Source organism: Scyliorhinus torazame, chromosome 6 (assembly GCF_047496885.1).
Source record: "Scyliorhinus torazame isolate Kashiwa2021f chromosome 6, sScyTor2.1, whole genome shotgun sequence".
In the NCBI taxonomy this organism is placed as follows: Eukaryota; Metazoa; Chordata; class Chondrichthyes; order Carcharhiniformes; family Scyliorhinidae; genus Scyliorhinus; species Scyliorhinus torazame.
Window position 1 is genome coordinate 119,733,198 of NC_092712.1, and position 12,953 is coordinate 119,746,150.

The following is a 12,953-nucleotide window of genomic DNA, read 5'->3' on the forward strand; positions in this document are numbered from 1 at the left end:
AATAATAATGCACAACTTTGCATTTTCAGAATAAAATTAATCCACTCACTCCACTGACTGAAAAAGACTATTAACTGGCTAAAGAATCAAAGAACTTTCTGTTGGTATCAATAAACTGAAGTCATGATTTTTATAAGGCTACACCAAGTTTTTTACAACTACTATTATATACCGCTCCAGTCGTTCACTACTGGATCTTCACTAGTCGGTGCCTTATTGGCCGACTTTATTTATACATAGCTAGATATTGTCAGAGGTCCCCCACCCCCTTATCAGGGGGGATCTCGTATTCTGCAAGGTCCAGGAGATAGTTAATCATTCCCACCCCAAAAGACCCATGCAGGTGAGAACATCCCTCCCCGCAAAGTCCGAAGACGGTGGTGAAAGAGGGCAGCGGACTCTTTTGGTTGGACGTGATGCACCCAAGGTGCTGGGTCAGGCTGGGTCACGAACATTGCTGTGACTGCAATGCCTGAGGCATAGCTGCAAGAGCTCCCTATCAGAGGCACCCCTGAATTTCTACCTCCGAGTTGACGACCACAGTCACGTCGGTGTCTTGACTCCCTTGGGGCTCCGCTGTGGACTGATCAGGCAGCAAATGCAGTTCGAGAAGAAGTTTCCAAGGACGAGGAATTTTCCAAAGAAGTGGTCGCCATGACTGAATGTGATCAAGATGCTTTCACGGGTTCCGACCTTGGCCTTGCACCTGCAAGAAACTGGCCGTTTGGCGGAGAATAACGCTGGAGACCCACTGGGCACCATTAGCAAAGTTTCAAACAAACACCAAGTCACCTGGCACAAAGTGCCTGGACGGTCGGTGTTGAATGGGGCAACACCCTTTGTTGCTCCTGGTTGTGGCGCACTTTCGCATCTATGTATGGAAAAATCATGCCTAGGCAGGTACAAAGTCTCCGGCCCATCAGCATTTCAGCAAGGCCACTCCCATTTACTGCGTGTGGCGTGGTCCTGTAGCTAAACAAAAAATGAACCAGCCAGAAGACTGTTTCTTAAGGCCCCATTTAAATGTTTGCCCAGCACGCTCCGCCAGACCATTAGAGGCCTGATGGTATGGGGCAGTACGAATATACTGCACCTCATTCGCTTTTGGAAACCTGAGGAACTCCGCACTCGTAAATGGAGTGCCATTATCTGTACGTAATTACGCAATGCACACCCCCCCCCCACACACCCCGGTGTGGTCACCGTCATCCTGTGCACCTCCAGTCACTTCAACTGGGCATCAAACACCAAGAGGAACATGGATCCTTCAAATGGACCAGCAAAGTCGGCATGCAACCGTGCCCACGGCCAGCATTCCCAATGATGCAGAGGTGCGGCCAGTGGTAACTTCTGATGCTCCCGGCATCGTTGGGCCAATTTCTCAATGTCTGCATCTAGAGACGGCCACCATAAGCAACTTTGTGCCAGCATTTTCATCTTAGACAAGCCTGGATGTCCGTTGTGGAGGTCCTTCAAGGTCAACCTCTGACCTCTGTCAGGGACAGCGACACGTGTACCCCACAGTAGGATACCCTCCTCCACGCTGAACTCTGACAGCTTGGGCGAAAATTCCCACAACTCGCCTGGACGCGGTTGATGCTGCCCTCCGTATATCACCATGTGGCCCTCTGTATAGCACCATGTAGCGAACTTTTGATGGGATCAGATCTGTCGGAGTCCATTCACAGATTCGGGAAGACGTGACAGGCAAATTCACAGTTGTACTACCTCAACTGTCCTCGGGGTCGATGAGGGGACAGTCAGTAAAGGCAACGATTCAGCATGTCGGCATTCGCGATTTGAGTCTCCGGCCTAAGTTTAAAGGAATACTCTTAGGCAGCTAATAACAAGAGCAGCCCTGGATCCGCGCTGAGGCAATGGGCGGAATCGCCATATCTTCCTTGAGAAGTTCAAGCAAAGGTTTATGGTCTCGAACAACAGTGAAGTGGTGGCCATAGACGTGTTGGTGAAAACATTTTACCACGAAAACCACTGCCAGACCTACTTTCTCCATCTGTGCGTACATCTGTTCCGCTGCAGCCAAAGATGTGCGAGGCAAAAGTGATCGGACATTTCTTACCATCCTCCATCCGGTGGGAATGGCCCCAATCCCGAAAGGGAAGCATCGTATGTGATGAGCAAGGGTTTGGCGGGACCATAATGGGTCAGTCACCCAGAAGATGACCACTGCTTCTTCACCTGCCAAAAAGCAGTTTCCTGCAGCTGGCCCCATGCCCACACGTGATGCCTCTTCAGAAAGAGGTCCAAGTGGGCCTATGTGGTCGTAAGATTCGAGATAAGCCTGCCATAGAAATTAACGAGTCCAAGAAAAGAGCGAAGTTCCATGACATCCATTGGGGTAGGGGCCTGCTGGATGGTGCGTACCTTCTCCGCGATGGGGTGTAAACCTTCAAGGTCCACCCAATAGCCGAGGTTCACCACCTCCTTCGCATGGAGAATGCAATTCGCTCGTTGGAGGCAGACGCCAGCCTCAGAAAACCTTTTCAACACCGTCTCTAGGCTGTCCAAGTGCTCCTGCTCGAGGCTTCAGTGACCAGCATGTCATCCAAGTACACTGCCACAAGCAGCAGTCCTCACAGGTTGTTCCCCATTACCCGCTGCTATATTGCACAGGTAGAGGACACACGAAAGGCATCGGCGTATACTCGTATAAGCCCCTGTGTATATTGATTGTAAAATATTTGGGGTATGCAGATTCAACTCAAGCCACAAATATACTTGGCTCATATTGAACTTGGTGAACGAATGCCCACTTGCAAGCTTTGCGTAGTGGTCCTCAATGTGGGGGCATGGAGTAACGGTCCGACTGCGAATCTGTGTTTAGCGTCAATTTTTAATCCCCACATAAGCGGATTGTTTCATCCGGCTTCGTTCCCGGTACGACCGGCACTGCCCAATCAGCAAACTACACAGGTCAAAAGATACCCAAGGTCTCCAATCAATTGAGCTAATTTCCACCTTTTCAAGAAAGGCATAGGAGACTATGCAAGCCTGGAAATACCGTGGCGGGGCTTCCATGTGGACCTGTATGCGGGCTACGGTCCTTTTATCCTCCCAAAACTGGATTGAAACACTTTGGGGTACTTGCCCAGCACCTCACCCAGGTCTCCGGACCCCATCAGGAGTATCTGCTGCCAACACAGCTGCAAATGGCCCAACAGTCTGGGGCCTCGGCCCATTACCACAATAGGTGGCAGCACGGTAGCATACATGGCTATCACTGTGGCTTCACAGCGCCAGGGTCCCAGGTTCGATTCCCCGCTGGGTCACTGTCTGTGCGGAGCCTGCACGTTCTCCCCGTGTCTGCGTGGGTTTCCTCCGGGTGCTCCGGTTTCCACCCACAGTCCAAAGACGTGTAAGGGTAGGTGGATTGGCCATGCTAAATTGCCCCGAGTGTCCAAAAAAGATTAGGAGGGGTTATTGGGTTATGGGGATAGGGTGGCAGTGAGGGCTTAAGTGGATCGGTGCAGACTCGATGGGCCGAATGGCCTCCTTCTGCACTGTATGTTCTATGTATTTATGGCTATGTAAGTGGGAGGCTCACCGACTGGTGCCGATAAACCACCAGGGTCATAGCAGTACCAAGGCTATCCAACGGTCCTTCCTTGTAGGTGTCTTCTGTCTGACCACGGAGACTGCTGCGCCAGTGTCCAATTCCATATCGAGCAAGTGCCCATTGACTTGCACTGCAATCTTTATGAGGGCCACTCGGGGCACTGCCACACAATGCACTGCATGCAGTCAAGGGAGGGGCTCCTTGGCGGAAGGGGGCGCGCCATGGGGCATTCATCTCCATCGCCTATATCTCCTGTACCCCTCGTTGCGGGCTGTCCTGGAACAATGCAATCTGAATGGCTTGCTGCAGGGTCAGGGAAGGTTCAGCCAGCAGTTTCATCTGAGAGGCCTCATTGTTAATGCCGCAAACCAAGTGGTCACGCAACATCCCAGACAGCACGGTGCCATATTCACAAAATTCCACAATTTTCCATAACCACATTAAAAATTTGGTGTTGAACTTCCCGGGGTCCTTTCTGCAGTATTAAAATACCACTGTACTATAACTATGGGGTCAGATTGAAGTACTGGCCTAGACGACAAGCTTATTGAAAGTTTTAGAGTCTGGGGCCGCTGGTACAAAGGCTCCGTATAGACCCGAACGTGTGTGTGCCACAGGCAGTGAGTAATATGACTACCTGGTAGTCATTCTCTGTGATATCGTTTGCCCGGAAACAGTAACTCATCCTCTGTGCGTAGATTCCAATCGGGCAGCAAATCCTTCCAAATGTCCAAAAATAGGTAGGATAAAATAAAATTTCCAACCTGTATCTACTAGAGACAGGGAGGTGGCTCAGAAGTGGCGTTAGCTATCCAGTTATCCTCATCGCCAGTTTTACAAGGCCACAAAGAATCCATGCCGAGTTTGTAGAACGTAAACGTATTTTATTTTACAACTACTATTATATACAGTTCCAGTAGTTCCCCCCTTGGTCTTCACTAGTCAGTGCCTTACTGGCTGACTCTATTTATACATAGCTAGATGTTGTTAGAGGTCCCCTGCTCCCTTATTGGGGGAGCTCGTATTCTCAAAGGTCCATGGGCTAGTTAATCATTCCCACCCCATAAGAACCATGCGTGTTATAACATGAGAAAGTGAAATTCTCATTATCTGATTAAATAACTTTAAATTAAGAGATTAGACTGCATTATTCATCCTTAGCCAGAAAGTGGTGGGTGAAAGCTCTGTGCTTACCTAGTGTATGACCACAGCTCCGGCAAGGTTCTGTAAGATTGACTGCTGTCTGCTGAAGGCTTATTCTTGGAGGGGTTGGAGGGGGATTTGGATTCTTCCAGCCATTGCACTTGCAGGATTCTTCAGCCTAAAGGGATTAGGAGAACATGTCAGTCACATGTCATACATATGAAATTTTCTATAGTGTGTCATTTCTAAATTTAAATATTTATTAAAATTTAATGATTAAGAGATATGACTTAAAAGCAAAATTGGAGCAAACACTTCAAAAGTAATTGTCTTTTCTGGTTGATGAAAATTCAGAGCACATCTTACATAACTTAAGAACCGGCACGGTAGCGCAGTGGTTAGGACTGTTGCTTCCCAGCGCCAGGGACCCAGGTTAGGTTCCCGGCTCGGGTCACGGTCTGTGCGGAGTATGCACGTTCTCCCCGTGTCTGCATGGGTTTTCTTCTGGTGCTCCGATTTCCTCCCACAAATCCCGAAAGACATGCTTGTTAGGTGAATTGAACATTCTGAATTCTCCCTCAGTGTACCCGAACAGGCGATGAGGGGATTTTCCCAGTAACTTCATTACAGTGTGTGTGTAAGCCTACTTGTGACACAAATAAAAGATTATTAAAAGTGCTCATATCTTTCTGTGATTTCACTTAAACAATCTAGATACCTACATGTAGTCAAAGGGGCAGTTACAAAACGTTTTGACTCCCTAATTCTATATTCGGCTTACGGTGCATTCTATACATGCTTCCAGAAGGCAGGGTTTGGTGAAATTCAGTATGTGCACTTGGAATCTTATTTTTTCCTCTGATAAAGGGAGAGAGATGAGAACTGAAACATGTTCTCCACATTAATAATAATAATCTTTATTATTGTCACAAGTAGGCTTACACTAACACTGCAATGAAGTTATTGTGAAAATTCCCTCGTCGTGTGATGGATCTCTCTGTTGTTTAAAATGTAAAAATGTTAAAATTATAAATGCCTCAATAAAATATTTTCTTTAAAAAAAATACCCTTGTCCCCACTCCGGCGCCTGTTCGGGAACACGGAGGGAGAATTCAGATTACCCTTTCCAACCATGATCCTGTTACTTCAAACTTTGTAAAACACTGCCTAGTGTGGCGACTAGGGGCTTTTCACAGTAACTTTATTGCAGTGTTAATGTAAGCCTACTTGTGACAATAATAAAGATTATTATTATATTTGCATGCACACATTTCACAAAATAAATTCTCTCCAGAATGCTTCACCAGAGCACTCATCCAGGTTCCGCTTATTTCAGAGTCAAATTCAAGCTTTTCCTCAATACTTTAATGTAAGTTGATGGCCTCAAACAACTAGCAAACCAAAGATTGCTAGTAGAGTATATGAATTAATTCAACTAACCACGGCTCACACCCCCGATCTCAAGAAAGTCCCCTTGCAGCAACTGCATGGCTACTGCCCGGAAGTTTAAACTTCCAATGGGCAATAATGTTGTACTGGGAACCATCCAATACTCTGATTGACGAATGTGATATAAAATAGTTACTTTAGAGATACTAGTTAATGTAATGTAGAAATAAGCCACTTTGATTCTGGCAGTTAGGGACAAAGGGATTTGAGACCGCATGGAAAAAGCAGGAAGAGGTGTGTCTATGAGAGTGATGCTGCATTGATAGGGGCCAGAGAAAGGGATTGGAAGTGAGCCAATCAGAATAGATCAAACAGGTCAGGAGGGATATAGGCTGACCTATGGGCGTCGAGTATGTGAAACTTGATACCATTTGAATTGATTTGCAGAGATCCCTTTGTTTCTTTGTTCATTCGCTTTCTGGGATATAGGAAACTGGATGTCTCTTATGTTTCTATGAAATGAATCAAGCTTGCAAGCTAAATAAATAACTTCTTTTTACGTGCGAATCCATCTCAACTTTTATTGAGGCCAGACTGACAGAGAAAGAAATTTGGGAATCAACATGATTGAAACAGAGGCTTTGGAGAATTCTATCTCTCCTAGTGGAATAATTACCCAAGAAATGCTAGGAGGATTAAAACACTTCCACTTGGTAACTATGGTACTGAGCTGATTCCTGACCCCCCCCCTAGTGGACCCCTTGACTACTCTCCTGACCCGCCGACTACACTCCCATCATCCCATGACCCCTGACTAACCCCACCCCTCCACTAAATTCCTGATCAGCACTCCCACCCCGACTACCCCCACAGCCCCTGACCACCGACTAAACCCTAACCCTTTGACTACCACATGATTACTCCCCCTACCCTGCCCCAAGCTATTCCCTCCATGCCCAATCACCACCCGACTACCCCACACCATCTGACTCCACATACACCTCCGTCCCACGATCCTACCTGCTACGCCCCACATCAAGCACCTAGCTATCCCCACCAACACCCCCCCCCCACTTGCAATCCCTGACAACCACCCCATCCTTCGACTGATCCCCCAACTACCCCACCTTCCCAACCCAACCATCCTGCATCTTCCCAACACACCCCTTTCTCCACCGCCAACAGTTCCTTACACACTTATCATCACCTTGGCTTCTAAAAAGTGACATTTATATACAGGGATGTTTAAACCTACAGCTTTATGGCTGTAGAAAAAGGGCTTGTAACTTCACTTCCCCTGATCTGCTGCGCTGCACTGGCAGGACTCTGGAGCTGCTGCTTTGCACATTTCTCACCAGGCCTGGGCTGGAACTCTGCGCGAGAAATGTGCAACTTACTGGACAAGTAAAAAGGAGCAGAGTGGCAATCCAACTGTGAGTACCACTCCTTGGAAGTTCTGGGCCATTATCTAATCAATTGAAACTGATACTCTGGCTGCACAATTGGACTCGGAGCACTCTGTAGCACTGCTGGTTTCAGAGCCATGTGGGAACTTGGAGGCGTTAGATGATAGCATAAAGTTGCAAGGAGATACTGACAGAATAGATGAATGGACAAAATTGTGGTATATAGAATTCAATGTAAGCAAGTGTGGATCAAAAAAGGACAGAGCAGAATACTTTTTAAATGGAAAGAGTTTAGGTACAGTGGATATCCAAAGAGACTTGGGGTTCAGGTGCATAGATCCTTAAAATGCCACGATCCTTAAAATGCCACGAACAAGTGCAGAAAATAATCATAAAGGTTAATCGAATGCTAGCCTTTATATCTACAGGATTGGAGTATAAAGACACAGATGTTATGCTGCAGCTATACAAAACCCTGGTTAGACCCCACTTAAAAGTACTGTGAGCAGTTCTGGGCACTATACCTTAGGAAGGATAACTTGGCCTTGGAGGGAATGCAACGTAGATTTACAAAAAATATACCTGGACTACAGGGATTAAGTTAACAGGAGAGATTACACAAATTAAACCTGTTTTCGCTAGAATTTAGGAGGTTAAAGGATGATCAGATCTAAGTATTCTATTTTTTTTATAAATATATTTTATTGAAAATTTTTCGATCACAGTTTTTTCCCCTTACACATCAAACATAATAAAAAAAGAAAATTTAACAGTAAACAAATAGCTAATCAACATGGTAAACTAATCATTTAACATAAACTAAAACTTTCCACCCCCCCCCCCCCTCTCCCCCCCCCTCCCCCGTGTTGCTGCTGCTGGTCATCTGTCTTCCCTCTAACGTTCCCCTAGGTAGTCGAGGAATGGCTGCCACCGCCTGGTGAACCCTTGAGCCGATCCTCTCAGCGCAAACTTCATCTGCTCCAGTTTTATGAACCCCGCCATATCGTTTATCCAGGCCTCCAGTCCGGGGGGTTTCGCTTCCTTCCACATGAGTAAAATCCTACGCCGGGCTACTAGGGACGCAAAGGCCACAACGTCGGCCTCTTTCGCCTCCTGCACTCCCGACTCATCCGCAACTCCAAATAAAGCTAACCCCCAGCCTGGTTTGACCCGGACCTTCACCACCTTTGAGATCACTCCCGTCACTCCCTTCCAATACCCCTCCAGTGCCGGGCACGACCAAAACATATGTGCGTGGTTTGCCGGGCTTCCGCCGCACCTCCCACACTTGTCCTCCACTCCAAAGAACCTGCTCAATCTTTCTCCCGTTATGTGTGCTCTATGTAGCACCTTGAATTGAATCAGGCTAAGCCTGGCGCATGAGGAAGAGGAATTTACCCTGCCTAGGACATCAGCCCACATACCCTCCTCTATCTCCTCCCCTAGCTCTTCTTCCCACTTTCCTTTTAACTCGCCCACCAGCTCCTCCCCCTCTTCCCTCATCTCCCGGTATATCTCTGACACCTTGCCCTCCCCGACCCACCCCCCCGAAAGCACCCTGTCCTGGATCCCCTGTGCCGGGAGCAGCGGAAATTCCCTCACCTGTTGTCTTGTGAACACCCTCACCTGCATATATCTAAGGAAGTTTCCCCGGGGCAACTTATACTTTTCCTCCAATGCTCCCAAGCTCGCAAACGTCCCACCTATAAATAAATCTCCCACCCTCCTAATTCCCAACTGGTGCCAGCTCTGAAATCCTCCATCCATCCTTCCTGGGGCAAACCTGTGGTTGTTCCTGATTGGGGACCCCCACCAGGGCTCCCCGCGCACCTCTCTGTCGCCTCCATTGTCCCCAAATATTCAATGTTGCCGCCACCACTGGGTTCGTGGTAAACTTTTTTGGTGAGAGCGGTAGCGGCGCCGTCACCAGCGCCTCTAGGCCCGTCCCTTTACAGGACTTTCTCTCCAGACTTTTCCACGCCGCTCCCTCTCCCTCCATCATCCATTTACGAATCATCGCCACATTGGTGGCCCAATAGTAGTCGCCCAAATTCGGTAGCGCCAATCCTCCTCTGTCTCTGCTACATTGTAGGAACCCCCTCCTTACCCTCGGGACTTTCCCTGCCCACACGAAGCTCGTGATGCTCCTGTCTATTTTTTTAAAAAAAGGTCTTAGTGATTAGTATAGGGAGACATTGAAATACAAATAAGAACCTCGGGAGGACCATCATCTTAATTATCATCTTAATTGCCTGCACTCTGCCCGCCAACGACAGAGGCTGCATGTCCCACCTCTTGAAGTCCTCCTCCATTTATTCTACCAATCGTGTCAGATTCAGTCTGTGTAAGGTTCCCCAGCTCCTAGCGATCTGAATCCCCAGGTATCGGAAGTTTCTTTCCACTTTCCTTAGAGGCAGGCCTTCTATCTCTCTACTCTGGTCCCCAGGGTGTATCACGAATAGTTCACTCTTCCCCATGTTAAGCCTATATCCCGAGAAATCTCCGAACTCCCTCAATATCTGCATGACCTCTGTCATCCCCCCCACTGGGTCCGTCACATACAACAGTAGGTCATCTGCGTATAGCGACACTCGGTGTTCTTCTCCCCCTCTAATCACCCCTCTCCATTTCCTGGAGTCTCTCAACGCCATGGCCAGAGGTTCAATTGCCAACGCGAACAACAATAGAGATAGCGGGCATCCCTGTCTTGTTCCCCTATATAGTCGGAAATACTCCGATCTTTGCCGACCCGTGACCACACTTGCCGTTGGGGCCCCATAAAGGAGTTTGACCCAGCTAATAAACCCATTCCCGAACCCAAACCTCCTTAGCACCTCCCATAAATACTCCCACTCCACCCTATCAAATGCCTTCTCTGCATCCATTGCCGCCACTATCTCTGCCTCCCCCTCCACTGGGGGCATCATTTTCACCCCTAGTAGTCGTCGCACGTTGACATTCAGTTGTCTCCCCTTTACGAACCCTGTCTGGTCTTCATGCACCACCCCCGGGACACAGTCCTCTATCCTCGATGCCAGTACCTTTGCCAGCAATTTGGCGTCCACATTCAATAATGAAATAGGCACTGCAACGGATCTTTATCCCGCTTCAGAATTAGTGATTCGGCGCCTCCGACATTGTCGGGGGTAAAGTCCCTCCTTCCCTGGCCTCATTAAACGTCCTCACCAACAGGGGGGCCAACAAATCCACGTATTTTCTATAAAATTCCACCGGGAACCCGTCTGGTCCCGGAGCCTTCCCTGCTTGCATATTCCCCAGCCCCTTAATAACCTCGTCCACCCCAATCGGTGCCCCCAGGCCTTCCAGCTCCTGCTCCTCCACCCTCGGGAACCTCAATTGATCCAGGAACTGCCGTATCCCCTCCTCTCCATCCGGGGGTTGGGACCTATACAGTCCTTCATAAAAGGTCTTGAACACCTCGTTTATCTTCCCTGCTCTCCGCACCGTAGCTCCCTTTTCGTCTCTAATTCCCCCTATCTCCCTCGCCGCTGTCCTCTTTCGCAGCTGATGGGCCAGCAGGCGACTAGCCTTTTCCCCATATTCATACCTCCTCCCCTGTGCCTTCCCCCACAGCACCTCCGCCCTTCTGGTGGTCAAAAGGTCGAACTCCGTCTGGAGTCGTCTTCTCTCCCTGTACAGTTCCTCCTCCGGGGTCTCCGCAAATTCCCTGTCCACCCTTAAAATCTCCCCCAGTAATCTTTCCCTTTCCTTGGCCTCTGTTTTCCCTTTGTGGGCCCGAATGGAGATCAGCTCTCCTCTGGTCACCGCTTTCAGTGCTTCCCATACCACTCCCACTCGGACCTCCCCGTCGTCATTGGCCTCCAGGTACCTCTCAATACATTCCCGCACTCTTCCACACACTCCCTCATCCGCCATCAATCCCACATCCAATCGCCAGAGTGCTCGCTGCTCCCTTTCCTCTCCTAGTTCCAGGTCCACCCTGTGTGGGGCATGGTCCGAAACCGCTATGGCTGAATACTCAGCTTCTTCCACCCTTGAGATCAACGACCTTCCCAGAACAAAAAAATCTATCCGGGAGTACACTTTATGGACATGGGAGAAGAAGGAGAACTCCTTGGCCCTCGGTCTAAGAAATCGCCATGGATCCACTCCCCCCATTTGGTCCATAAACCCCTTGAGCACCTTGGCCGCTGCCGGCCTTCTTCCGGTCTTCGATCTGGATCTATCTAACCCTGGGTCCAGCACGGTGTTGAAGTCCCCTCCCAATATCAAGTGTCCTACCTCCAGGTCCGGTATACGACCCAACATCCGTCTCATAAATCCCGCATCGTCCCAATTCGGGGCATATACATTAACCAGCACGACCTCCATTCCCTCCAGCCTGCCACTCACCATTACATATCTACCTCCGCTATCTGCTACAATGCTCCTTGCTTCAAATGCTACCCGTTTCCCCACCAATATGGCCACCCCTCTATTCTTTGCATCTAGTCCTGAGTGGAATACCTGTCCCACCCATCCTTTCCTTAACCTAACTTGGTCCGCCACCTTCAGGTGCGTCTCCTGGAGCACAGCCACGTCTGCCCTTAGTCCTTTCAAGTGCGCGAGCACTCGGGCCCTTTTAATCGGTCCATTCAGGCCTCTCACGTTCCACGTGATCAGCCTCACTAGGGGGCTACCTGCCCCCTTCCCGTGTCGACTAGCCATCACCTTCTCTAGGCCAGTCCCATATCCCGCCTCCGCGCTCCCACTCGCTCCCCAGGCGTCGCATTCCATCCCCGTCCACCCACTCTTTAGCCATTTCCTCTTTGATTTCCGCAGTAGCAACCCAGTTATCCCCCCTCCCTCCCCCCTCCCCCCGCTAGATCCCCTTCTAGCGTGATTGCTCCCCCCATATTACTTCCGTAAGTCAGCTGACTTCAACTGACCCCGGCTACTCCTGCTCCCTCCTTGACCCCCCCCGTGTGGGGAACTCCCAGCTGCCTTGCGCCTGTCTTCCCGCCATTAAGATCTAAGTATTCTAGACATTAACAGGGAAATACAGGTAGATAAAACTAAGCTATTTCCACTGGTTGGAGATTGTAAAACTAGGGGGCATGGTCTAAATATTTGGGCTAGACCGTTCAGAAGAGATGTTAGGATGCACTTCTTGAATGCACTTCCCCCACCCCACTCCAAACAAAATGTAAACTTCCACCCCCCCCCCCCCCCCACCGACGACTCAATACCCTCAAAGTCGTCGATAAACAGCTTCCACCGCGAGGTGAAACCCTCCTCCACCCACCAAATGGCGAACGTAACTACAGACGGTGGTAGATGTTTGGAACTCTCTCCCACCAACAGTAGTTGAAGCTAGGTCAGTTGTTAGTTTTTATTAAGCAAAGATATTAAGGGATATGGGTCAAAAGCAGGTATATGGAGTTTGGTCACAAGCAGCCATTATCTCATTGAATAGT

At 49.0% G+C, this 12,953-nt stretch overlaps 1 protein-coding gene across 2 annotated transcripts in view; it reads right to left on the bottom strand.

Moving 5' to 3' along the window:
- kat2b (K(lysine) acetyltransferase 2B) overlaps nucleotides 1-12,953 on the bottom strand; it is a 153,172-nt gene that overhangs the window by 118,266 nt on the left and 21,953 nt on the right. For both annotated transcript variants that reach the window (XM_072508734.1, XM_072508733.1), the window contains exon 2: nucleotides 4,772-4,898. In XM_072508734.1, the coding sequence (XP_072364835.1) occupies nucleotides 4,772-4,898 (127 nt within the window). The remainder of the gene's footprint in view (nucleotides 1-4,771; nucleotides 4,899-12,953) is intronic.